This window comes from Gambusia affinis, linkage group LG14, assembly GCF_019740435.1.
Source record: "Gambusia affinis linkage group LG14, SWU_Gaff_1.0, whole genome shotgun sequence".
Taxonomy (NCBI): domain Eukaryota; kingdom Metazoa; phylum Chordata; class Actinopteri; order Cyprinodontiformes; family Poeciliidae; genus Gambusia; species Gambusia affinis.
Genome location: NC_057881.1, coordinates 24,145,178 through 24,170,559, shown reverse-complemented (window position 1 = coordinate 24,170,559; position 25,382 = coordinate 24,145,178). Strand labels below are relative to the sequence as shown.

General features: G+C 41.6%; 1 protein-coding gene, 1 long non-coding RNA gene and 3 other non-coding genes across 5 annotated transcripts; 1 reads left to right on the top strand and 4 right to left on the bottom strand.

The window, feature by feature from the left end:
* Nucleotides 1–12,765: 12,765 nt before the first annotated feature.
* Nucleotides 12,766–22,683, top strand: ctps1a (CTP synthase 1a). The gene is made up of 18 exons (XM_044138297.1): nt 12,766–13,036; nt 14,525–14,706; nt 14,772–14,942; nt 16,813–16,913; nt 17,025–17,141; nt 17,245–17,328; nt 18,832–18,912; nt 18,981–19,132; nt 19,225–19,357; nt 20,102–20,190; nt 20,270–20,364; nt 20,450–20,512; nt 20,607–20,650; nt 20,732–20,828; nt 20,904–20,959; nt 21,797–21,893; nt 21,965–22,109; nt 22,183–22,683. The coding sequence occupies exons 2-18, from the start codon at nt 14,538–14,540 to the stop codon at nt 22,253–22,255; spliced, it is 1,767 nt and encodes a 588-aa protein (XP_043994232.1). The 5' UTR covers nt 12,766–13,036; nt 14,525–14,537; the 3' UTR covers nt 22,256–22,683.
* LOC122843505 lies at nt 22,682–24,412 on the bottom strand. Its single transcript, XR_006372718.1, has 6 exons — nt 24,296–24,412; nt 23,723–23,772; nt 23,461–23,498; nt 23,242–23,295; nt 22,968–23,028; nt 22,682–22,810 (listed from the first exon to the last, which is right to left on the bottom strand). It is a non-coding gene; the product is annotated as an uncharacterized LOC122843505 (long non-coding RNA).
* LOC122844291 lies at nt 22,870–22,942 on the bottom strand. The gene has a single exon (XR_006372853.1). It is a non-coding gene; the product is annotated as a small nucleolar RNA SNORD99 (small nucleolar RNA).
* On the bottom strand, nt 23,076–23,203 carry LOC122844288. The gene has a single exon (XR_006372850.1). It is a non-coding gene; the product is annotated as a small nucleolar RNA SNORA44 (small nucleolar RNA).
* Nucleotides 23,547–23,683, bottom strand: LOC122844292. The gene has a single exon (XR_006372855.1). It is a non-coding gene; the product is annotated as a small nucleolar RNA SNORA16B/SNORA16A family (small nucleolar RNA).
* Nucleotides 24,413–25,382: the final 970 nt, after the last annotated feature.

Below are 25,382 nucleotides of genomic sequence, written 5' to 3'. Positions count from 1 at the left end.
TGGCTTCTGATCAGTGAGTTGGACAAGTGGTGGTGGAGAGAATATTACTGCACAGCAGAAGATTAAACAATACAATATGAAGTCACTTGCACACAAACAGCAGATGGCTGTGTAATAACCTTGACTTTTCATCAACGGTTTTTTTTCTTTTCTTCCAAGAGCAGTATTCACTGAGCCCAGGGACATGATCCTGACTGCAGTTTCTTTATTTTTCAGATTTATCACAACCCAAGGTCATTAAATTATCCTCCCTCTTTACCCCCCATCCCCTCACGCCCACACATCGTGCGTTACACTATCCTCGCTTTTAAACTCTCAGCTCCTGTCTTCAGATCGCCTCGGCATTCAGCTCACACTCCCACCTTCCGCTTTAGTGCGGTCGAGCATGTCCAGAAGACAGACACACATCCAGAACCGCCTGTCCACCAACACACACACACACACACACTCCGGGTGGTGAACCGGGGCGGCTCGGCTGCCGAGCAGAGCTGTGCTTCAGACCCAGCGGCAGAAAAGTGGCCGGATGCATTCACTAGGATGGGGCTGGGATTAGACCTATTTAAAGCAGTGAGCATTAACCCCCCACACACCCCAGACCTCCTCCTACTCACACACACACATGCATACAGTTCTTCTCCCGTTTCCCAAAGAAAGCAGTCCATGTAACCCAGTGCTACATGCTAGGCTCTATTTACTTATGTAACATGGTCATTGGTGGTGAAGGAGCACAATCTGGGCCTTGGGCTGCTGCTCTTGTGCAACAGAGAAAACAAAGATATTCCTTCTTGTGATCTACTTTCACACTCATTTATGGTCTGTGCTGTAAGTGTGAATCACTCAGTGATACTTTATTAAAACTAAATCAAAGAGATAAGTAGCTTTTAGGGATGGCAACTGAAACAGCTTATTTTTTACTTGTAAATTTTATATTGTTTAGGGTTATAATTGTATTTACCAATATTTAACAGTTTAGATAGAGGAGCTGTCTGCATATAAGCAGTTTCCCCTGAGGGATCAATTAAGTCTATTCTATTCTATTCTATTCTGCTCTGTTCTATTCTAAAAAACATAAGGAAACAAGTGTTGCCGTAAATAACATTTAGGTTTTTCTAGGTGCACCAGCAGGAAAAGCTATGTTTGGGAATCCTGGCGCTAACGTTTAGTTTTTAAGAAAACAGGTCATTGTGGGACTTATTTTTAGGACTATTTAATATAGTTTAATGGTGAGAAAGTGAAGGAAAATGCGCATAAAAGCTGACAAGCTCCCATTAAACAGACAACCAGTGATTAAACCACTGATAGGGAGGATGTTTGAACAACCTGAATCATTACAAGCTTCAAGTGCAATCTACTCACTAAAACACCTTAAAACACACATAAAAACAATAGTTAAATTGTCAATCCTAAGCTCATTTATCTCTGCCTAGACACAACCTCTTACTGCAGTCATCCTTCATCAGAAGAATCCTGATAAAGGATGTGTGTTTTGCTGCTTATTAGGAAATTGGCTTCTTCTTATTAGAAGCTGATGGGGAGAAAGGTTATACCCACCATCTTCTTCTCAGCTCTGCTGTTCTCCAGTCCTGGAAACTAAGCCAGTTGTTAGCAGCAGCTGTGGATGTGTGTGCAGCTAGCACATGTTAGCTTGGGGCATCCTCTTAGCTCTGCTCCACACAGGCATCAGGCAGCCACTGGCCAGTGCTGGTGAAACTGTGTATTTTCAGCTCTGGACTCAGTTTGTAAAGGCTGTCTGTCTCCTCCTCAGAGGAACGGCAACAAGTGTCGGTATGTCAACGGCAACAATTTGAAGGTTCCTTCTGCAAAATTTGGAATAAAACCAGAATCAAGACGATGAGGTTTGTTCCTCCAGTTCATCCTATATACATATATACATGTGTGTGTATTTGTGTTTGAGTAAATTTAAACACTAGCTCGAGGATACACGCCCCATGAAACTTGCATTGAGCATGTGTATTAAACAATGCGGCTCTGCAGGGAGAAGACATAGTGAATATACATGATGGTGAAAGGCAGACTAATGTCACACTCAGAAAACATGTTGAAAAGTCCCAGTATGTTGAGGAGTGAAAGAACTGCTAGTCCATTCATTCAAAATACCACCCAGAGAAAACATGTTTTAGTTTAACAAAATATCTCTGCTGTTGACATAGTGTTGAATTTCTCCACTGTGGGACAATGACTAATATTCTATTCTATTCTATTCTGTTCTATTCTATTCTATTTCAGGTGATTACCAAGCTTCTCTTTTAGCTGTCAAGGTCTTAATCACAAACTGTAAAGTGGTTCGTCTGTTTCCTGTTCATCTTTTTGTCTCCTCCTTGTGTATGGCAGCTTGTAGCAGATACAAACATCTTTATTTTACATGTAGGCTACAGTAAGTTCATAAAGCTTGTTTTTTGCTGTGTTTTTTGGTGCATGTTAAGTTAACTTTCCTTCTCTCAGCATGTCATACGTGCAGAGCAACAGTCCACAGATTTTGTTTCATCAACACTGTGAGAAGTTCCCTGAGGGTTTCCTTGACGCGACAGGGGAGCTCACACTATGCTTAACAAAGCCAAGCTCAAACAAAGCAGTGTGTCAGCAAGACGAGCTCTGTAGGGGAGATTTACCTCCATAAGTTTTCTGAAAATCCTCATAGCCACGCCTATAAAACCATCTGGATCAGAGAGCAGACGCTCCACCTAAGCTAAACACCCCGGTTCACTGTTCGACATACAAAAGGAACCCGGTAATCTCTCACTATAACCAGTTATAACTTTAACACAGTTGGAGCTGACAGTTGTCTAAAGAAAAGACTGTTTGATTTTTGTTAATAATAATCTCCTATGCACAATTACAACATCAGTTCATATCATGCTATACTCTGCACTAATGAAACTGACTCACCTCACTATGCTGAATCTTTGAGAGAGCAGTCCAGTTTCCTGATTTAACTCTTTCAAATGGAATCTGACCACCTGGAGCAAAGCGATGCTCAGTTGATCATCAAACCCGTGAAAACAACACCTAGATGAAAGCAACACATCGTCTTCAGTCGTACCCTGTCAGCCTTTCATCCCAGAACACAAAGTAAAACTGGGGCACATAATCTGCTTCGTTATAGAAAACATAGGGAACAGTGTGACGGCGGCTTTGGGAAACAGTTGTTGTGACTTTTTGATCTCCACTAGAACTGTAGAAGTCAGCAACAAGGATTGCCGTATGGGTTTGCATTGAGAGCTTTTCTTTGCAAAGTTGTGCCCTGGGTCTAATTACAGTAAACAATCCAGCCTCTCTCTGCACAGCAGATTCAAGGGATTTATTTACTGTGGATAAGAACCAATTATGTCTGACCACAGAAACAAGCAGGGATGGAAGGAGACAGCACAGAGCGCCCGGAGGGGAGGAAGAAATTGTCTTAAAAGTCTGACTGCCCTTGCAGCCTGACGCTGCGTTGTCGTGCTGAGTCACAATCAGGTGACCCTTGACATCCTGTCAATGGCTACCTTGACTGTATGGTATTAACTGACCTGAGAGTACTGGTAACTCTCCACGTGTGGGTTCTTATATCTAGTTCTGTGTCTCTGTGATGGAGCCACAAACATGAGTTTTTGATGAAAGAATAACATCGTAACATGACATATTGCTCAAAAAGTCAATTTTACATGATCCTGGTTCGTTAAACATAATTAGTTGTGCATGCTGGTCAAGTTGTGGATAACTATATATAGTAAAAGCCCTTTAGATAAATTAGTATAATTCTAAATGGTGGTTTGCAATCAGAGCTGAACAGGATGAAATAAGGAACAGTATTAGTACTTTTGGATGACACTGTCTTTCTCAGGTTTCACATTTCTCTTGATGTGAGATTCAGACGTCCTCAGAACATATTCAGGACCACAGCACCTAACTGTTTACAGTGTCATAAAACTGTTTGGGTGGTACATTGCCTATCAGATTTTCTGTTTTCCTGACATCATCCTTTCTGTGCTGCTGATGTGGGACACAGTCGCTCACCATTTAGCCTCTGATTTGCTCCTTGTGCCTATCTTTAACCAGTCATTGTTCCTCATGAGTCATCTAATTACCCAAACCAAATTTACCCAGAAGCAGGAGTGAAGCTTTAGCTCAGGTTGCAGTCACAGACACCCAGAGATAGTTTGGAAGGTTTAGTAGTAAATGTGTACAGTGAGACGATACTTCCAGGGTAATGGTTGTGTTCCTGGATGGCCATCTGGTGATTGAAGCTGAATGTCAGAACTTGACATGTGAGGCCAAATGTGCACAAACCTTTGTCTATATCTGTCTTTATATTAAAACAACACAGGCATGTAACAGAATAGAACTCTTGAGTGACATTCTGGTCCACACTCCATACTAGACAGTGGTGGTAATGCACCAGCTTTATTGTTTGCCTACTGCCAAAAAACATCAAAGAACAAGAAGAAGAAGCCCGAGGATGCACCAACCTTCACACATGCTTCAGTGAATCAACCTGTGAAGGACTAAAGAAAAAGACTAACTTTAAGACCACTTTGGCACATTTACCCAAACTAAGAGATCTCACCATTTACCTCCATCTAGTACAGTGCTTCTCAATTCCAGTCCTCAGGCCCCCCTGCTCTGCATGTTTTAGATGTACCTCTGCTCCAGAACAGCTGATTCAAATGATTTGCATGACCATCAAGTGCTGCAGAAGCCTGTTAATAACCCACATATTCAATTCAGGTGTGTGGCAGAAGGGAAACACCTAAAACATGCAGGGCGGGGGGGCCTGAGGACTGGAATTGAGAAACACTGATCTAGTAGATCTTCAGCTCAAGCCCATAGTGATGTAAGAAGCAGTTATTTGTGTTTGCCTTGTGGGGGAGGTCTAATATTACTCAACTCCCTTCAGCCACCACAGGAAGAAAAGCCTAATTTTCTCCTCTCCTCTCCTGTAATCCGTTCCTCATCATTCATCCATGATGGGTTTCAACAGTAATCCGTCTCTTTATGAGAATTGCTCATGCATTTCCTCCTTTAACCCATCAGCAGCAGTCTGCTGACCCATCCTGGAGGAGCCCATGTGAGGCTGCTCTTACAGAAGCCCTGGATGGGTTGTGTAATTGTCTGTTATATAACTAAGTGAATGAGGCAGAGATATGTTTAAAATGGATGGGTGGCACAGAGGAACACTGTGAGGGGGGTGTGGGGGATGTAGGGGGTTCTGTCTAACAGACCAAAGGGAGATGAAGGTTAGGTAGGCTTTAGTTTGTGTTTTATGGTGTGAGAGGTAGAGAGACAATCACTGTAAATAATATGAAAAAGTGATGCGCAGCAGAGGAACAAGATGTGGAGGCCCGGTGTGACAGCATGACTCATCACAGCTGATGGAGGCGTGGCCTGTGTGTGAAGAGCCTGTTTATGAAAAGCTAAACTAGAAGGAATAATGGACTTATTGTCTCCATTCAATCTCTTATGGCAAGTAATTATATTAAATTAAATAATGATGAACTTCCACATGTAGCTATTTGGAAACATTTCAATCAAAACATCATAGGATCCTTTACAAATGAAGTAACCAGTCTAAATCACAGACATAACTAACCCTAACACCTTGGTCACTGTTGTGTGAACTAGGTCCCAAGTCACACTCGCCTCAGGGATGTTTCATAATTGATGAGTCATAGTCATTTTTTTTTCTAAAATCTTCTGTGACTGAAATAAACATTGAGCAGCAGGAGGCCTTTGAAGAGAACTGGTTTGCTTACTGGTATAAAATAGAAGTGTTCTGGAACAAACTGGGAGATTCATGGAGTGATTTTTGTCATTTTTGTTTTAGTATTTGTATTGTAATTTGTGGAACTCCAATGTTTAGGAACAGTCTGAGCTGCAATCCTATGAACCATGCAGCAGCACACACCAGCTGAAGTACAGTCAGGAAAATCCTTCTACAAATGTGTTCAATAAAATAAAGGATTCTGACTGTGAAGCAAAATAAAGTATTACCTTAATTGGTTTCACATTAGGCAGTAATTCATTCATAAGCAACATCATTAAAGTTATTACAATCGTTACTCTAGTCATAAAGTTCTTTATTGCTATAAGCATATAAAAAACAGTCTGTATTTGTCAATCTCACATCTACTGTTTGTAAGTGATCAAGTAGAAATGCAAACATAGAGGCTGCACCAACACACACAGTCACATAAAGTCACTGTTACTGTTTGGTTCTTCCTGCTGAGACGTTCTGTACAACATCCCCCCCTCAACCCCCCCCGCCCCCCCTCAACCCCCCACCCCCCAGCAGCAGAGGCCATTAACGTCAGCTAAACCTTTCCTTTCTCTGCTGTCGGTGTTCCTCTGTAGTCAAACCGTTTCCTCTCTGCTCTGGTTATCTCAAATGGCAAAACATTAACCACTGACCCTTCCAAGTTGCAGAGAAACTGCTCAGCCCTGTTTATGTTTCTGCAGGACAGCAGTCACCCAGCTGATGGAGCCCACAAAGAAAGAGAAATGTCACGCTGCAGAAATGCATCAAGACAACAACAAACGAGTCAGCACTTGTAATTGGTAAGGAGCACAATTCTAAATGAAGGAAGAGTGTGTGACTGGTCTCTGTAGTACAGCTTGTGAAGCGAACAAGCCTCAGAGCCAAGGTTCTGAGGACATTTTCAACAGTCCCAGTCAAGGTTTCCTAAACAAGAAAAAGGTTTTTGTCAAGGCTGACCTCACACAAGAACAACCCGACCAAGGATGGTGTGTGTGATATTCTGACTTCCACGTGCAAACAAGGATATTTAAATGAGCAAGGTCCTGCAGAGCTCCCTTCATTCTTCATTTCTACTCGTCTCAGTTGGTGACTGCAGGAGGACAGATGATTTATGGCTCCTATGACCTGCGCAACACAAATAAACCCAAATGTTCCACCAACACATCAGAGGCCAGAGGACGAGGTAATGCCATTAATCAGTGAATGAAAGTAGGATAGAGGGATCAGGCTGCATGAGGAGGAAGTGTGGGCCTACAGCTGTGTGCTAGCAGGTCCACACAACACGAGTTAAATCATCATCGCACCAAAAAAGCTCCACTTTAATGGAAACACCTCATGGCAAAATTGTGTTTTTCTGCATTTCCAGAATATCGGCAAAGATTTGCCAATATCCATTTGTAATGTAAACACAGATAGTGATACCATGCTGCCTAGAAAAATAACAAAACCAGGTTTTCAAACAAGGTGAGAGGAAAAAAATTAAAACAGAAGACTGGGGTGTTAGTTTGTAACCCAGTTTTTCTCAAAAAGAGGTTGGTAGACAGTTTGTGATTATCAGGTTAGCTTAGCTACAAATTCTGTTAGCCTCTATTTTCCCAGCATTTATTCATTGAAAGAGAAAGATATTAATATATCTAAGTTGTCCCTGTACTTCCTGTCTGAACTGGAAGACAAATGAAGTACCGTAATAACTGGTCGCAACATTTTTAACCACAACCTCAAAAGCTGTACCATCTAGAGTAGCCTTCTCCAACCTCTGTTCATTCTAGTTGTAAATCAGATTTATTGAATTTATTTATCCACTACTTTAGTTTCACTGGTTTCCTTTTTCTCAATTGTACTTGTTTCCATTCCATTGTTTCAGTGGGACTTTGGCTGTTTTAAATGTGATTTCTAGATAAACTGGCATTGACGTTGACATTATTGAACATTCAAGTTTCAGGCAAAAAACACAATATCAATAGATTTTATAATTAATGGGTACAGAAGCAAAAACATAAGCTAAATTTGGACTGTGAATGTCAGACTCAAATAGAGTGACTGGTAACACCAGTGTGTTTGAACCAGGACAGAGATCCTACAGTCAGATCCTCCAAACAATCAGCAGGCCCACAATATTCATAGTTTGAATCAACCTGTTACAGAGAAAAAAGCACCTCGGTTTCTCTCACTGCAGAAAGCAGAGGATACAGTCTGCAGAGAGAGACATCATCCCCACGGTGTCGGGCAAAGTAATCAGCCCCTCCCCCAAACCACCTCCATCCCTCTGCTGTAAGCTCCCACAGCTGCAACACTCATTTCATCCACTAATTGCTTTAGGGCAAGTGACCTTTTGGAGATGCTGCTCTCTGTGATTTAAAACCCAAAACAAAGGAAGGCTAACTGTTTATTTCTGCTCTTGTCAGTCTGTAGACCTTTGACATTTAAGCCCTGCGTGTTCTACACAGAGTGCTGTGTTTTCTATCATTATCATGATATAATAAAAATATCAATACCTCTGTACTACCAATGTAGCAGTCACAGAGCTGAGTTTATGGGTAGGTGTAAAGTGGGCCTTTTTGCCTTTTTAAAATTGTTTCTTTAATGCCCTATTGTTACGCATTTTAGGATATTGCAGCCTTAATTTCATTGTTGTTGGCTTTTGTATGAAACCACTCAAGATCAGACATTGAGGAATTCTTGGTTTTTATCAAAATCGGTCACTCAATAAAATCTGTTGGAGTTCCTTAAGATAAAATGTTTTTTTTTATTTATTTATTTATTTATTATTATTATTATTATTATTATTATTATTATTATTATTATTATTATTATTATTATTATTATTATTATTATTATTATTATTATTGATTTTAATAATAAACTGAGCTAAACTGATCAATAAAACCGGAAAAAATTGTAACTTTAACCCCAACTTTGTCATAAAATCCGTAATTTTAGGCCACAGCAAAAAAAACACATAACATCCTGGAGGGAGGGACTGCTATGGTTAGCTGTGACATTAAGCTGCTCTACTGGTTGACTGTAAAATGCATTGAGGTCTTAAAAATTTAACTAAAAGTACTTTTTGTAGTAACTAATTAGTGTGCAACATCACACTGTCTGATTTCAATGAGCTTCCTAAACCCAAAACCCTATAAGATTAATTTTATTATTTTCCTAATTGAATGTTAAGATCTCCTTTTTTACATAATTTATTGGATTACAAAAGCAAAGACAATATTAAACCTATAGCTACCTTTAAAAAGTCCAAAGGTCAAATGTTTCTCAGAAATGTACATAGGTTTATAACCTAAGAGGTCAAAAAATGAGGCTTATTCATATATTAATTAGTAAAACATGAAGTGTGTTGTTTTCTTTAAACAAAGTTGAAAAAAAATCTTACATTTCCGAGCATCTGGTCTCCCTGACTGCAGCTCCTGCTCCGTCTCTAATAGGAGGAAATGGCTTTTAGTGCGGTAGAGGATCCAGCCCTTCTGTGGGAGTTTAATTCAATCACAGCTCGGGTCAAAAATGAATTAAAACTCTCATTAAGCCCCCTCCCTCCTGCATCCCAGCCTAACAAGTGGAGGTTTGGGTGTTACATGCTCGGCTTTGGAGCTCTGTGAGTCAGCAATCAGTCACCGCCAGTTCCATCATTTTGTTATTTTAATTTGCTCATGCCCACCCACACAGTGGACACAGTGAACCCGGCTGAAGATGAGCCAAACAAACAGCGGGGCTCTCTTTATGCACGACCTGAACTCGTCGCGGTACGGCCGAGCCCAGGCGCTGGCCAGACTTCATATTTCACCGAGAACAATGAGGAGAGCGGAAAGCAATCGGCATCACAGGACCGCTGACCTTTCCACACAACACTGTAACTAACCACTTTGCACCGTGGCCATTTATTACAAGGGGCAAAGCAGTGAGAAGTGTTGAGCAGTCACTGGAGTAAAGGGAGGGATCGCTGTGTTTTAACCCCATATCTCTGAAGCAGGACCGATTCAGCTTTGCTATGTCGCCTCTGAACAACGGCTCCCATTATGACTGCAAATACACGGCCCGGCTGAAAGCCGCTCTGTTTGGTGTGATTGAATTAAGACCACTTCAACTGTCACTCTAATAAATTCTGCTAGATATTTTTGATTCTCCTCTAGTAAAAGAAATAATTATACTTCAAAGTGTATCAAGCACTGGACTAAGTGCAGGTAAGAGGCTGGTGGAACCTTTGCAGCTTAAAGCAAACACGGCTTTTTTTTATATCAGTAGACAAAAGGATTTCATACATGCCAAATATTCCACACACACACACACACACACACACACACACACACATCTCCTCAAAAGTATTCCAAGACAAGCGCTCCCCCTACAGGTTAAAAACAGACGCTAAGTGACGCGGTATAAGGCGTGGGCGGGGCTGGATGGCAGAATTGACAGAGAGAAATACCGACATCTTGTGGCCAACTGTAAGATCTACAAATAAAAATAAACATCTAATGTGGGACACAGCAAATCTTTACAACTTTAAGAGCTTCGGTATGAAGACTCTGTTTACAAAATCAAAGTGTGCATATGTATCAAATTATATATACATGCCAACAACTTAAATTCATTTTGGGATTTAAAAATAATGTATATCCTATAAACATTTTTAGGGTAAAGGTACACTGGTTTGTAAAAGTATTCACACCATTTGAATCTATTTATAAGGATATCTGGTGCTACTTAAAGGCTGAACTCCCTCCAAACGGAAACATGGGAACCACATTATGGTAATATAGACTCATAAACCACATGTCTTGAAGCTAAAAATAAATTCAGGGAAGATGAACAGACAGACAGAAGGGGGGTCAGAAGGGTTAAGCACATTTGGAACAGGCTGGATTTCTCTCCTGTTTAAAGCCAGCTGAGTGAGGAATGTCATTCTGCACATGCTCAGTAACATTCTCTGAAACTTGTGAAGCAATTTCATCAGTAATGTTTTAATATTATCCAGTTTGGTGGGATACATGTCAAGGTTAGCGTGGCATGACATAACAAACTAAATCACTGTTCTTTTTAAATAAAGAACTTTAATCAATGGGAGTGGTTAAGTCAAACATTTCAAGTTAAATGGCTGTTGTGACAACTGCCCATCAAACCTTAATGTAAGCACCAGGTGTGTCTCACTCTCTTGTAAACATCTCCTCGATTTTTATGGAGTATTCAATGTATCTTGGAATTCTCAATTCCAATCTTGGAATGGTTTCCTGCTGAACCAGTGGATTTGTCTGATGAAATTACACACTGTTAGCAACATGATCTATTTCTCTGCATTTTATGTAATCAAATTCTAAAGCAACATGTTCCTTATCCACAAGCAGCACAGGTGCCTCTAAATTAATGTGAAACTTATATGAAGATCTCACATTTTATACACATGGCAGCCATATTGGATTTGGATATCATGGGGTGGTTCAGGTGACTCATTGGACTTGCTGTGCCAAGTTAACAATGTTGACATGGACAAAACTTTTTGATTACAATTAGAAATCCAATTATTTGTTTTATTGTTAATCTCCAAATAAATTAGGTCCATTTTGGCTACTGACCTATTTTTTCACCAGTACTCTGGTATTCACCAAAGGCAGTAGACTATACTGAACACAAACAGCTGGAATTCATGAATACTTGAGTCTCCCACTGCCATAGCTGTTTATGTTAAGAGTTTGAGCACTAAATATAAGTTTGGAGATACGATCCATGGAAAAATTTCAAAATAGGCATGAGTCATTCTATTATTACCTATAATAGATATTATCACTATATTAGCACCGTCTACTGTTTAACACAGAATAAATCCAGAACTTGAATAGACCCACTTTCATTTCATACTCTTTAAAGCCAAAGAAAGATTGGTGTATTTTGTTTGAGGCTGCAAGTCGCGATTTCTATAAAATATAAATAAGTTAGAAATCAAACTAAGAAAATCAAAGGTTTTTCACCAACTGAAAATCCAGTGTGGTAATCATGGTGATAGATGCAGTAATAAAGTTTGTAAAGTACATCAGACAATTTACATCCTATGGTACATAAAGTATTGCACAAAATTATGCTTGTAGTATAACAAATATAGGCTGAATGACTGAGTAGAGATTTTAAGTAGAATGGTATTACACTTCTGCTTTTTGTACTTTTGTAGATCCAACTTGGACAATTTAACCAGGGTGACTCCTGTAGTTAGAACTCGGTAACTCGACGACTCAATTGTACATTTTCTTGAACACATGTTAATTTTATCATCTGAATATATAAAATGGTTAGTCACAGTCTAAGGATGACAATAAAAATACCATAAATGTAGCGACTTCTAAAGGAAACACAGTTTAATTAGAGTAAATGTTATTCCAAGATCCAAGTGGTAAATTCTGAGGTGAATTGAATAGAAGATTTATTCTTCAGGCTCTTACTATGATAATTTGGGGACTGTTACAGAATAAGAATGAACACATGCAATGAGAATGGAATGAGGACCTCTGTTAGTTAAATAATCACAAGTAACTAAGTCTGCCTTAGTTACTGGAGGAAAAAAGTAACAGCTTAAAAAAATGTGCTGCAGCAGCAGTGGATATTTAATTTTGTCTACTAGAAATTCATTACTGACCCAAAAAAAATTACAAAAAATCAGATCAGCTGATTATTTCGCTATACATATAAATATAACTGAATTCTGACACTTTATTTTTTTTAAATGTGTGACTTTTTAGATTTCGGTAACTCAATTAAAAGATGTAAACCAATAGAACTGTAATGTAACACGAATGAACTGTATTATTCTGTTTCAAATGCAAATAAAAATAAAATTCACATCACATGCTAATATCATGTAGTTCTCGGTCATTCTGCTCCAAAACTTAACCATGTGTTCCTGGCGCTGCTCCCGATTAAACTGAACAGCTTTTTGATAGCAGACGGCATGTCCGTCTCCTTTTTCTACCGGAAGTAATACCTATAATCGTTTCCACAGTAACGCTCCCACTCCCAGAATAAGTGTTAAGAAAACTTCCACGTGCAATGTTAGTTTCGAGGTGGCCGTGAAGGCAGCATAGGACTGTCATCAGTGATGTAGCAGCCCATATCGTGCTTCCAACACGTGTTGAGACAATTTGAGGGGGTCGATGGCTATATGAGGAGGCACTTTTACAAAAAACGTCAATATTTGGGACGTGAAACTGACTCGCCGGGTAAAGGTCTATTGGGCCTCTTTGTAGCTATTTATTTCTTAAAGTAGGACGCCATCGTTGAGGATTATTTTCGGTAAGTGGAAATGTGATGCAGTCTAGACAGGTTTGTTGGTTAGCTTGTATCAAGTACAAGCTGTACTTGGGTTAAGCATCCGGTTAAAGTCATACAAATATTTCTAAATATGTAAATTGCGTAGGCAATTGTAGTTGATGTTCAAATGTGCTACACGTCTCTTAACACAACAGTCTGCAACGCTGGTGGGAATAATCATTGTTTAATTGGAAAGCAATGTACACACTAATAGTTTTGTCTTCTGTGACTTAAACAATTTTTACGCAAGTTTTTTTTATCAGTATTTCTTACTATGTGACGCTATAGAGCTACTGTGAAGCTTTGCTAACGTGTAAGCTTAGCAAAAAGCTAACTGTAGTGGCGGCATTAGGCTGGTCCTGCACATATATTTCTACACAGGTTTAACTCGAACGAGCGGTTTGCCTCGTTTTCTTTATAATGCGTGACTCTCCTCCCCTCAGCACTGCGACGCAAACGTAATCGAGCGCCCCAAGTATGTCCAGCTTTATGCCGGGAAAATGCTGCATCAATTTAGTTCCTGCTTTATCGACCAGGAATCCTGTTAATAACCAGCTAGTATTTTTTCTTTATCTTTATGCTTAAGCAGCATTATTTTTGTTTTAGAACATATTCCTTGCCTTTATTTTGAGCTTTATTTGGTTTAAATTAATTAATTAAACCTTAACCGTTAAGAGAGACTGGGAGTAAGTAAAAAAGTTATTCATCTCAAAACAAACGATTACATCTGAACGAGCAGCAAGATACAAAGCTAATGTATTAAGGCGTTGTAAATACGTTCTGGGGTCCGCTTTGGCCCCTCAGGTTACATTGAAATCTGTGAAAGTTGTTTATGAAGATCAGCCATTTAAAACGGGTAACATTCATTATCATAATGCACTGTAAAATGCAGCCCATCACAACAGCAGCAAGTAAAACCCTACAGCTCAAAGTTCAACTATTGAATTCTTACTGAGTCCCAGCTATTTCTCCAGTTTACAGTAGCTATTGTTAAGCATTACTGTACCTTTGCCTCAATAAATCAAAGGCATCATATTTGCTAATTCCTTTGGCCTCAATTTGTGGGGAATAAAGACACTTGGATACATTTTGCATTACCTACTCCTGGAGCATTCTGGAGTAGGTAATGCTCCTGGAGGGAGACTTACTTTATAATTTCGTCAAAACAAATAGCAGAAAACTGAAAGATGCTTTCCTGGTATTTTTAATAGATTGGTATAAAAAATGGTAAAGGGATAAAACTTTAAAATAATTTAACAAAGTTAAAGTGCATTATTTTAAAAGCCAGTTAGTGTGTCAGAGCTTGAGATGGCATCCTCAACAGCATTAGCATGCCCTTGACCTAATATCTGCCCAGTCTAATGTTCAATAAACTTACCTTTTATTGTTAAGTCAGTGTTATTTACCAGTTTGTCTGCTACTTGTAAAGTACAGCATTGGAATGAGAACCGTGTCTGATTTCGTCTCCAGGCAGTAAAGCAACATGATGAAGTACATCCTGGTAACGGGCGGCGTCATCTCTGGCATCGGCAAAGGAATCATCGCCAGCAGCGTGGGCACCATCCTCAAGTCCTGCGGCCTGCACGTGACCGCCATCAAGATCGACCCGTACATCAACATCGACGCCGGAACTTTCTCGCCGTACGAGCACGGTACGTCCGCAGGCCCGGCAGTTTACCACCGTGGCGTACCATTGTCTCACGTTGTCCGTGTCCAGGTGAAGTGTTTGTGCTGGACGACGGCGGCGAGGTGGATCTGGACCTGGGCAACTACGAACGCTTCCTTGACATCCGGCTCACAAAAGACAACAACCTGACGACCGGGAAGATCTACCAGTCGGTTATCAACAAAGAGAGGAGGGGCGACTACCTGGGCAAGACGGTGCAGGGTAAATGAGTCGGGGTTAAAACTGCTGCTGTCAATCCATCAAAAAATCTAATCAGACTCTAGCACTCTGATTAATCACTGTACCTTACTCTGAATATAAATATGCACGCAGTTATGGTTCTTGCAGGAATGGGCAAGCCCCTACGTCTGCCCACTCCAACTAATTAGAATTCAAGCAGTTATCTGATTATTTTTATTTTTTTGCAGCAGAAAGCTGGTAATGTAGTGTCCCAGTACTCAACAGCAACTAAGAGAAACTTACTCCACTACACATGCATACAAGTAGGAAAAAATATGTTCTGTGATTGACGTCACTATTTTGTGTCAAAAACGTTAAATCTACACAAGCGTCTGACTCTGGGAAAGATTTCCATAATAGTGGCATCTTTTTGGTGCGCTTCATCGTTGATCTCTGTTTCTCCCCTTTTGGATTCACTTTCTCCTCTGATTTGGAGATGGATTTCTTTATGGTGACCAGCTGTGTTGTAGAAATCACAGGTTCTTCTGTACAAATCTCTTTTTTCAAGGAATCCTCCTGATCAACTTTTTCTCCAGGCAGAGAAGTGTCCTGATTATTAACATTTTCAGTGCAAGACTTTAAGGACTCTTCCTTCTCTGGTGTCTCCTGCTGAGTGGAGATCGATTCTTGTTTAGTAACAATTGTATCGTCTTGCGGTCCAGTACATTCAGCTGAAATCCTTTGATCAGCAGAGGCATGTTACTCCAACCAGATATGAAACGGTATCTTCTTCTTCTTCATGCGCCTGGTCTTTAGTGGCTGTTCCTCCTCTTGCTGATCCAGTGTCTCCTGTGTTTTGGAGATTAAATCCTGTTCAGTGATCAGTGATGTTTCCTCAGCACAAATCTCCTTTTTCAAGGAATCTTCCTGATCTCCTTCTTGTTCAGGAAGAGAAGTGACTTGCTTATGAACATTTTCAGTGCAAGACTTTAAGGACTCTTCCTTCTCTGCTGGATGGATTGTCTCCTGCTGTACGGAGATCGATGGTTTTTTAGTAACTGGTGAAAAACATTATTTTCCTAAAAACCTAAACAAGAAAGGCTTAGCCTGGCGGTGGAGCCTGGCCTATAATACACTGGGGGAAACCCTGCAATCCTACCTGACATGCTATTGGTTGGGTTTTGCAAAGCAGCCAATTCATTGTCCTTGTTGCTGATTGGGGGCTGCACAGTGGCGCAGTTGGTAGAGCTGTTGCCTTGCAGCAAGAAGGTCCTGGGTTCGATTCCCAGCCGGGGTCTTTCTGCATGGAGTTTGCATGTTCTCCCTGTGCATGATGGGTTCTCTCCGGGTTCTCCGGCTTCCTCCCACAGTCCAAAAACATGACTGTCTCTAAATTCTCCCTAGGTATGAGTGTGTGTGTGTGAATGGTTGTTTGTCTTGTATGTCTCTGTGTTGCCCTGCGACAGACTGGCGACCTGTCCAGGGTGACCACGCCTCTCGCCTGGAACGTAACTGGAGAGGAACCAGCAACCCTCCCGACCCCATTAAGGGACAAGAGTGAACAGAAAATGGATGGATGGATGGGTTTTATTGTTTCTGTCATGTATGAAGATTCTGAGTTTTCTGTGCTTCTATATTCAGGAAGGTTTAAAGGAAGCCATTTTGTCTTAACCGTTAATTTAGAAATGTCCCTGTCCATCATTTGTGCACTGAGTTGACAGTCTCTTGTCCTCAACCGGCTGAGCGACTGACAGAACTCCTGCATGTGAAAAACTAAACATGTTAACTCCTACCAGTCTGTGGTTATAAAATATTAACATCTTACTCACAATCACCATGTTTTGATCCTGAGCAGGAACTCAGAGTTCTGATCTGGGCCACACTAACGTTCCTGCTGCACTTTATTTTCCAGTGGTGCCACACATCACAGATGCCATCCAGGAGTGGGTGGTGAAACAGGCCAAAATTCCCGTCGACGGTGATGAAACGGAGCCTCAAGTCTGCGTCATAGAGGTAAGTGCTGCAGTTTACAGCTCTTGGGTTTTATTGCAGGGATTTTCATGGCTGTTTCTGCCTCTGGAGTTAAACTCCGGGGTCAACTCTGATCTCCGTTTGCGTTTGTAGCTTGGAGGAACCGTCGGCGACATTGAGAGCATGCCCTTCATCGAGGCGTTCAGGCAGTTCCAGTTTAAAGTGAAGAGGGAGAACTTCTGCAACATCCACGTCAGTCTGATACCACAGGTAGGACGCAAACCGCTAACCACCTCACGCCATTTCATTGGGAACCCTGGTGCTCACACAACCCACTGCTTCTTTCTCATGTGTGTGTGTTTGTTGTGGACAGCCCAGTGCGACAGGAGAGCAGAAGACTAAACCAACACAGAACAGCGTGAGAGAGCTGAGGGGCCTGGGCCTTTCTCCTGACCTGGTGAGTTAACAGAAGCATGTCCTCCATTAGAAGAGTCCAGGTTACAGTACAATGGTTTTGTGGCTAGCTGCATGTTAGCAGCAGTAGTTTTGAAGTACTACTGCTGCTAACGGCTAGTGTAAACAATTATTTTAGTAATCGAGTAATCTATCAATTATTCTGACAAGTAATCAAATAAAAATGTGATAAAATAAAACAATAAGCGGTTAAAGGCAGATATGTCTGGGGAAAATGGTTGTTAGGTCAGTCACCCTACGTTGTGCTAACAGCACTTAGCATTTATCACATTGGCGGAAGTAAGAACATAGTGCAACATAAATAATCAACAACACATGGCGCTAAACCTAATTTAACGGTAATTTGCCTCGAGGAATCTTAATAATCAAGGTACTCTATTCATTTGATGAATCATTACAGCTCTGATTTGAAGTTGAACTGGATTTTTTCTTCATTGGTTGTCTGTTTTAATAATGACCCCAAACTCTCGAAGGCTTTAAAGTCAGAGTCCAACGTCTCTGCCGGCTTTCTTTTCTTAAAGGGGACATATCATCCAAAATCCACTTTTTTCTGCCCTTAAACACATTCTGTTGTGAACTTGGAGTCTCTTGAAGTGCAGAAAATTTTAATTTAGTCTCTCCTAGTGCTGCATAGCTATCTTTATATTCTGTTTGAGTCATATATTTCAATTTATTCCGTTTTCTCCATTCCCTGTCAGGTTTTTCAGACTATTACAGTATATTATATTTTTATATATATATTCAGAGAAATAGGGCATTACAACAGGAATCAGTTCTACTTATACCACATAGGTCACATCTGTGTGACACAGATAAAGAAAACTAGCACAAAACAAGTAGTGCTTAATGATGAACAGAGCATTCAGTCCACCTCTGTATGATTTATTGATATTTTCTTAACATAACCAAGTGAGACAAAACATGTATACATGAAGGGAAAAGATGAATAAATAAAATGAAAAAATTAATCAAATAAGCTGAAGCGGAAACGGTGAGGGGTGTTTAGTACATTATTTGCTGTGTAGCTGCTAAACAAGGTCAAGGCAGCAATTTTGTGGTTCCAGTTCAATGATGCCGAAGCTACAAGTCAGAATGTTGGTTTGATTGGTGGATTGACTCCCAGCACTCCAGCCTGATGGATTGAGGGGTCAATTCTGTCTGACCTATGGAAACTGTAAACTACAGAAGCCAGAGTAATGCAAAAAAAATTTTCACTAAAAATCAAATTCCTATATACAGCAAATTCAATTAATCTCTAAAATCGATTTATTGCCTTGTGTCCATGTCAAAGAACAAGATGCTCATCGAGACAGTTGGAAATGTTCATAATGTCCAACACTGACACAGCTGTAAATGAGACTCTTTAGAGATAAAAGGTCAACCTGTGTGACTGTACCAGCACTGCATGAGCTTCTCTAGCATTCAGTTGTAGTCTTAACCTTTCTGAGGACGTTTCGCTTCATCTCCGCTGTCCCCCCTCTTCCAGATCATGTGCCGTTGCACCACCGCTCTGGAGAATTCTGTGAAAGAGAAGATCTCCATGTTCTGCCACGTAGAGCCTCAGCAGGTAGGTGGAGCGCTGTGGCCTGAGTCTCTATGTTCTTCTGCAGTTCTAAACCTCTCCCGTCTCCCCAGGTCATCTGCGTCCACGACGTCACATCCATTTACAGAGTCCCCCTTCTGCTGGAGGATCAGGGCGTGGTGGGCTACCTGAGCAGCCGACTGAACATGCCCATCGAGACCAAGTCCAGGACCATGCTCACCAAGTGGAAGGAGATGTCAGACAGGTGGGCAGTGAGGGGTTCTGGAGGAGTCTGGGTCGCTGTTCTTCAGAGAGTCGGGCGGTGTACTCATGCAGATGCTGATGGTGTGGTTGCAGGTCCGACAGACTGCTGGAGCAGTGCTCCATAGCTCTGGTGGGGAAGTACACCAAGTTCTCAGATTCCTACGCTTCGGTTATAAAGGCTCTGGAACATTCTGCTCTGGCCATCAGCCACAGACTGGAGGTCAAGGTGTGTTCACTCCCACTGTGAACCTGTCAGGAGTTCCAGCCATCACAGGAGACTGATGCGTTGATTTAAAGTTGGATGTTTGCACTGGGCAGCTCAAATGCATGAATATCATGAAGCTCACTGTTTTGAAACAAATTATCTCCATATTAGTGGGGATAGTTTAATCTTTAGTCAGAAAAGTTTCCTCTCATTCCTGTGCTGCGTTCCAGTTAGTTGGGAAGTTGGAACTCTGAGCTGGGTTTGATGTCAGACCTGAGGTAACGACAAACAGAAAAGTCTGAATTTCAACATAAATTGTTCGCAGTACCTCTTAGGAATATCATTTTAAGCTTTCCTTTACATCAGCAAACACTTTTTTTAATCCATTCAGTTTACAGTTGCAAGTGCTTCATATCACACTGATTATAGACACACTCTTACTTGTGACTTATAAAATAAACATGTTTCCACCACGGCTAGCTACTGTTGATGGTAGGAGCGGTCGGCCTTACAACTCCTAACTGGTTTCAGTAAAATCAGAGGGTGTTCAGGTTGATCGTCTCAGTTCTGACTACAGCTGGAACGCAGCATCAGGTTGATTCATAGGAATTGGTCAAGGATAAAAAGTCAAATCAAATAAAGTATATTTGACTGAATTGGATTTTCCTAGAGCTTGCTGTAAAACATCTCACAGCCCCTCATTGTTGCACCTGATATGGAAGTCCCAGCCTGGACTGTTGTCTAAATGGCTCCTCTTGTTTTCAGTACATCGATTCTGCGTCTCTGGAGCCGACCACCCTGCAGGAGGAACCGGTGAAGTACCACGACGCATGGCAGAAACTCTGCAGCGCTGAGTGAGTTTCCTGCATTAATCTGCAGTGCACGCAGCTTCCAAGTTTAAAGGACGCACATTTAACATCCTCCTGTGTTTAGTGGCGTCCTTGTTCCGGGGGGTTTTGGTGTTAGAGGAACTGAGGGGAAGATTCACGCCATCAACTGGGCCAGGAAGCAGAGGAAACCCTTCCTAGGTGAGAGGTCACTGACTGTCTGGACCATCCTGTGTCACTGGTTTATTAGAATAAAAGCTCTGACTGACTGGTTGTTCCTCTGCAGGGGTCTGTCTTGGAATGCAGCTGGCTGTGTGTGAATATGCCAGGAATGTGCTGGGCTGGCCAGGTATGACTGGTGGTGTCACGTTTTATAAAGTCAAACTTTTAACCAACCTAGATGGCAACTAACCCAATAAGCTCTCATTCTGTGTGACTTGTAGATGCTAACTCCACTGAGTTTGACCCAGAGTCAAAGCATCCTGTGGTGGGTCTTCCTCCTGTTCAGTAATCTCTGGCTGCCTCGCCTCCTGTGGATCAGACTAATTGTTGGCCGTCATGTCTCCAGGTGATCGACATGCCAGAGCACAACCCAGGCCAGATGGGCGGAACCATGAGGCTGGGGAAGAGGCGGACCATTTTCAAAACCAGCAACAGCATTATGCGTAGGGAGCCTCTAATTGCTCGTTGTCTTGTAGTTGATTATTGCTGCTGTTGCTAATGACTGCTCTGTCTTCTAGGGAAACTTTATGGAGACGCAGAATATGTGGAGGAGAGGCACAGACATCGCTTTGAGGTAAAAACCACAGCAGTTTTTCCGTACTAAGTCTTTTCTATGAGGTAGAATAGCTGTTTGGCCCTTACCAGCTTCTGCACTCTGGTCAGCTGGCTGAAAGAAGGCTGAAGGTACATTCACACCAGCCCTGGAGGTGTGAATGTATAGCCAAACCAAGAAAGTGAATTCTGGTCCGCCAACAAACCTACATGTGGGTTTGATTGAAGTGAACTCTGGGGTGGTTCTAATGTCTAAGTGGACCGCTCCAAAAGCAGGAAGAGAACTACAGTGCAGAGCATTCTGGGTAAATACAAGCAAAGCAAACGTGCCAGTGTAGCGCTAGCAGGAGAAATGGCTCATGGTCTAGAGTCTAGTTTAAAATAACATTGGAGCTCATTTAAGAATATTGTGATATATTGTGTTTTGTGATATAGCAAAAATATATCAGGATATTAGATTTTCCTCATATCCCCCAGTGCCACCACAGGCAAAGAGGTAAGTTTTGGTTAAAATAAAATACCTTTTATAGAGCACTGCCTGAAACTTCTGTAAGTCTGAATGTGAAGTTGGAGGGATTGTGATCTGCTTCACTGACAGACTGCTTTCATACTTGCATAATTTTCAGCCATTTTTTGCATCCAGATTTACCATGTCTGGCTTATTCTGACATGTCTATCAGTGACATTAAAGTCGGATAAAATGTGACTTTTGTCATTGAACGTTAAGGTTGCAAACACTTTGAGCAATCTGAACAGTCAGGTGGAAACTTGCCCAATCTGACAACTGTCTATAAACAGAATAGTGAAGTGATATTCTGTTAAATTATTTTCATTTGACAGTACACTGTCTTGCTTTAAGGTCAACCCTGAACTTAAGAGTCACTTTGAAGACAAAGGCTTCCGATTCGTTGGACAGGATGTGGAAGGAGAGCGGATGGAGATCATTGAACTCGACGGTAAAACCTAAAACCTTGTTGGGTCAGCTCCAGCTGTCTGGTTCCAGGTTCTAATGGCTTCAGTCTTCCAGATCATCCATACTTCGTTGGAGTGCAGTACCACCCAGAGTTCACATCTCGGCCCATTAAGCCGTCTCCTCCATACCTGGGCCTGCTGCTGGCAGCTGCAGGGAAGCTCCAGGGATATCTACAGAAAGGCTGCCGGCTGTCTCCACGGTAACCAAACATTTCTGCTCATTGTATAAAAAGAAAAATATAAGCTTCCAGTCTGAAAGTGTTTCATTTCCAGGGACGTGTACAGTGACCGGAGTGGCAGCAGCACCCCAGACTCTGAAATATCAGAGATTCCCACCTGTTACTGATGCTGCATGAACTTCAATACTGGCTGTGCTGTGAGCTGCAACAGCTGCTTTCAGTGTGAACTGTGTATGAGCTTATCAATAAACGCATCCAGTTCACATATCCTCCTGTGGCCTTACTGTAAATATTGCTACATGTTTCTTTACATCTTTAAAGCATTTAGATCAGGGCAGCCCAAAGTGGGACCTGGAGGGACGGAATCCTGCAGGTTTCACTTCTCTCCCAGGTTTAACGCACCTGGATCAAATGATGGCTCATTAGAAGGCCTAAGAAGAACATTGACATGTTGAAAAGGTTGTTGGCATCACCACAGAGAGAACTGAAACGTGAAGGATGCTGGCCCTGGAGGACAGATTTTGGGCACCACTGATGTGAAACTGATGCTGTAAAACTGTCAGGTGTACGGTTAAAATAAAAACCACTGAAAATACTTGACATCTCTTTTTATTTGATACAACTGTTTGTCATGGATTCTTTGCACACATTCCCATAAATCACGAGCAGCTTTCTGAACTCCTGGCCTGCAGCTGGTCTCCATGGTGATCTTCTCACAACATCTGAAACGGAGACATTTTTAATTTTCATAAACAGTATTATCTAAATGCACCAACATAAAGTCTGATCTCAGTCCCATATCCGCAAGCTTCATCCAGCAGTCTGCTCACATTATAGAGTCATCATAGATCAGACGTCACAGCAATGTTTGGTTCATACCTTTAGAGGGCAGAGCTAGCGCTCACTTTCCAGTCAACTTGGACGCCAACATTTATCCCTTCTGAAAAAGAGAGCAATGAAGAGTCAGTGGTTCTGACCCGTCTGCTGACCTGTAGGACGGTTGAGTGGCTGCTGGAGGCATAGGGGCCTCAGCAGTCAAAGACCGCCCCATGTTCTCGCATGCATTTGGAGAACCGTGAGCCACAGAGAGCTCAGATCCTTAGGATAGCATGCTGCTGTGTTAGCCAACGGCTGCATTGGTGAGGAACATTACCTGGATCTTTAAAGTCTCCATCCAGCTCATGTTCATGTCAGCCAGGGTCATCACCTAAACACAAACACTCAGGTCAGCTTTTTAATAAATCACACTTCCAAGCATTTTGTGAGACTTAAGGCTCAGTAAACAAAAACTCAGTCAGATCAATAATCAGTGAGGGCAAGTTTATCATCACAGCCTGGACAGTCAGCCATAGCAACTGATTCTGGGGCTCACCTGGACTTGGATGTGGTTCCTCCAGCGCTGACAGAGACCTGATCAGAACGGAAACATGACGTCACAATCTGACTTCTACAGAGACCAGGTGTCCTTTCCCTAAATGTTGCTGGAGCAGTTACTATTCAACTGAACAGCGACCGTCGGTGAAAGATTTCATCTGGGCTTCCTGTTGACCGGCCACTGCTACAGCAGAGCATGACCGGCTTCGATAGGAGCCTGAGTGTTGGACCGAGATGAGCGGCTGCCGTGGAAAACGTACCTGCGTCCTGGGTCCAGATCCATTACTGCAGAGACGGCAAAGACTGCAAGCTGCAGGTAGAGCACAACAACCGTCAGATCAGGCTGGTTCCACATGCTAATTCTGACGATTACAGCAGCACTGCAGATAAACTTTAAATTTAACGACTTAAACTGAAGGTGTAGTGAGGACTGGTAATGAATGAGGGGGTTTGGTCGGGTACCGGGACTGGTAAATGGATCTGGTTGTTGCACAGTAGGGAAAATGAGTGCAGCACCACACCGCCTCGATTGAGGAATGAGCAGGCCGGAGCACGTGGGTCAATGTTAGCAGTCATGCTATAGCTAACTTTCAATTAGCTACGCTAAACACGTTTAAACTATGTTCAGACCTCGACTGCAATATTTATAAAAACAGATTAGAATAAATCTTAAAAATTTTACACACTCTGCAACCAGTGAGGTAGCTTCTTCTGCTAGCTCTACCTAGCTTACTCATTAGCTAGAAGCCTGCGCTTAACAGTTAAACACACTTAGTAAACTAGTTGTTTTTTAAAGTTCTGCATAATGTTAGCTAAACTCAACAAGGTCTTACCAGATCTTCAGAATCTTTTCTTCTGATTTCGCTACAGCAAAACTTCTTCCGGGAGGTTCTCAAAGAAAGAGAAGGAAACGCGCCACCTCCTCTGCTTTTATACAAGCTCTAGTCTCTAACCCGATTGGCCTTCGTAGGTCACATGACCCAGAGGCATTATGGGATATGTGTTTTTCTTTGAATTGATCAAAAAGCTGTCTTCCTGAAGGTACCTGATAATCACACCAGTGAATAGAAGAATAGTTTATAAGTTATTTCAACGCAGCAGTTGAAATAACTTATAATGTTAGTTGTTGACAGTATTAGAGGAATAAACAGACAGTTTCAACAAGTTTCATTAGAATCTGGCAATTCTTGTAGACTTGATCTACTTCTAAGAATATCATATTGTTCCACCTATATCATAAAAACAGTTTTAATTTATTTGTCTGGATTCCTGCTCATGCATAGATAGAAATGCATAACTAGATAGATAAGCGGAAAAGGCCCTGAAGTACGTTATTAACTTAGACATTCTTCTGAGCATGTGAGGAAAAAATTTGTTGTTCTAAACAAAATAATTAGGATGTGGCAGGAACAACGGGGTAATAATGACACCTGTAGCAAATAACATCCAAAGTTGTAGGGATGGAAGCTGGAGAGAAGAAGTAGTAACATAACATCTGATAATTGGCCTTACAAAGTTCTGTTTTTCTTAAAGGGAAACATCAAACAATTATTGTAATCAGTTAGAAACAGAAGAGCATGAACACATAAACAGAGGAACATCAATGTTTAAAATCAGTTCTAAGTAGAGCAAGTTGTCCTTCTGGAAGCTTCTCATCTCTCCACAGAGGAACACTGCAGCTCTGACAGCAGGACCATCAGGTTCTTGTTCTCCTCTCTGACTGAAGCCCTTCTGCTCTGAGCTGGTGGCTCAGTTCAGAAGGCAGCGGCTCCAGGAAGAGTCCTGCTGGTTCCAGACTTCCTCCAACTGACCAATGATGGAGGTCGCTCAGCTCACTGGGACCTCCAAGCAGCAGGAATTGGACTTTCCAAAAATAAGTATAAAACACAGCAGTACACGGTTTTTATTGCCAATAATAGT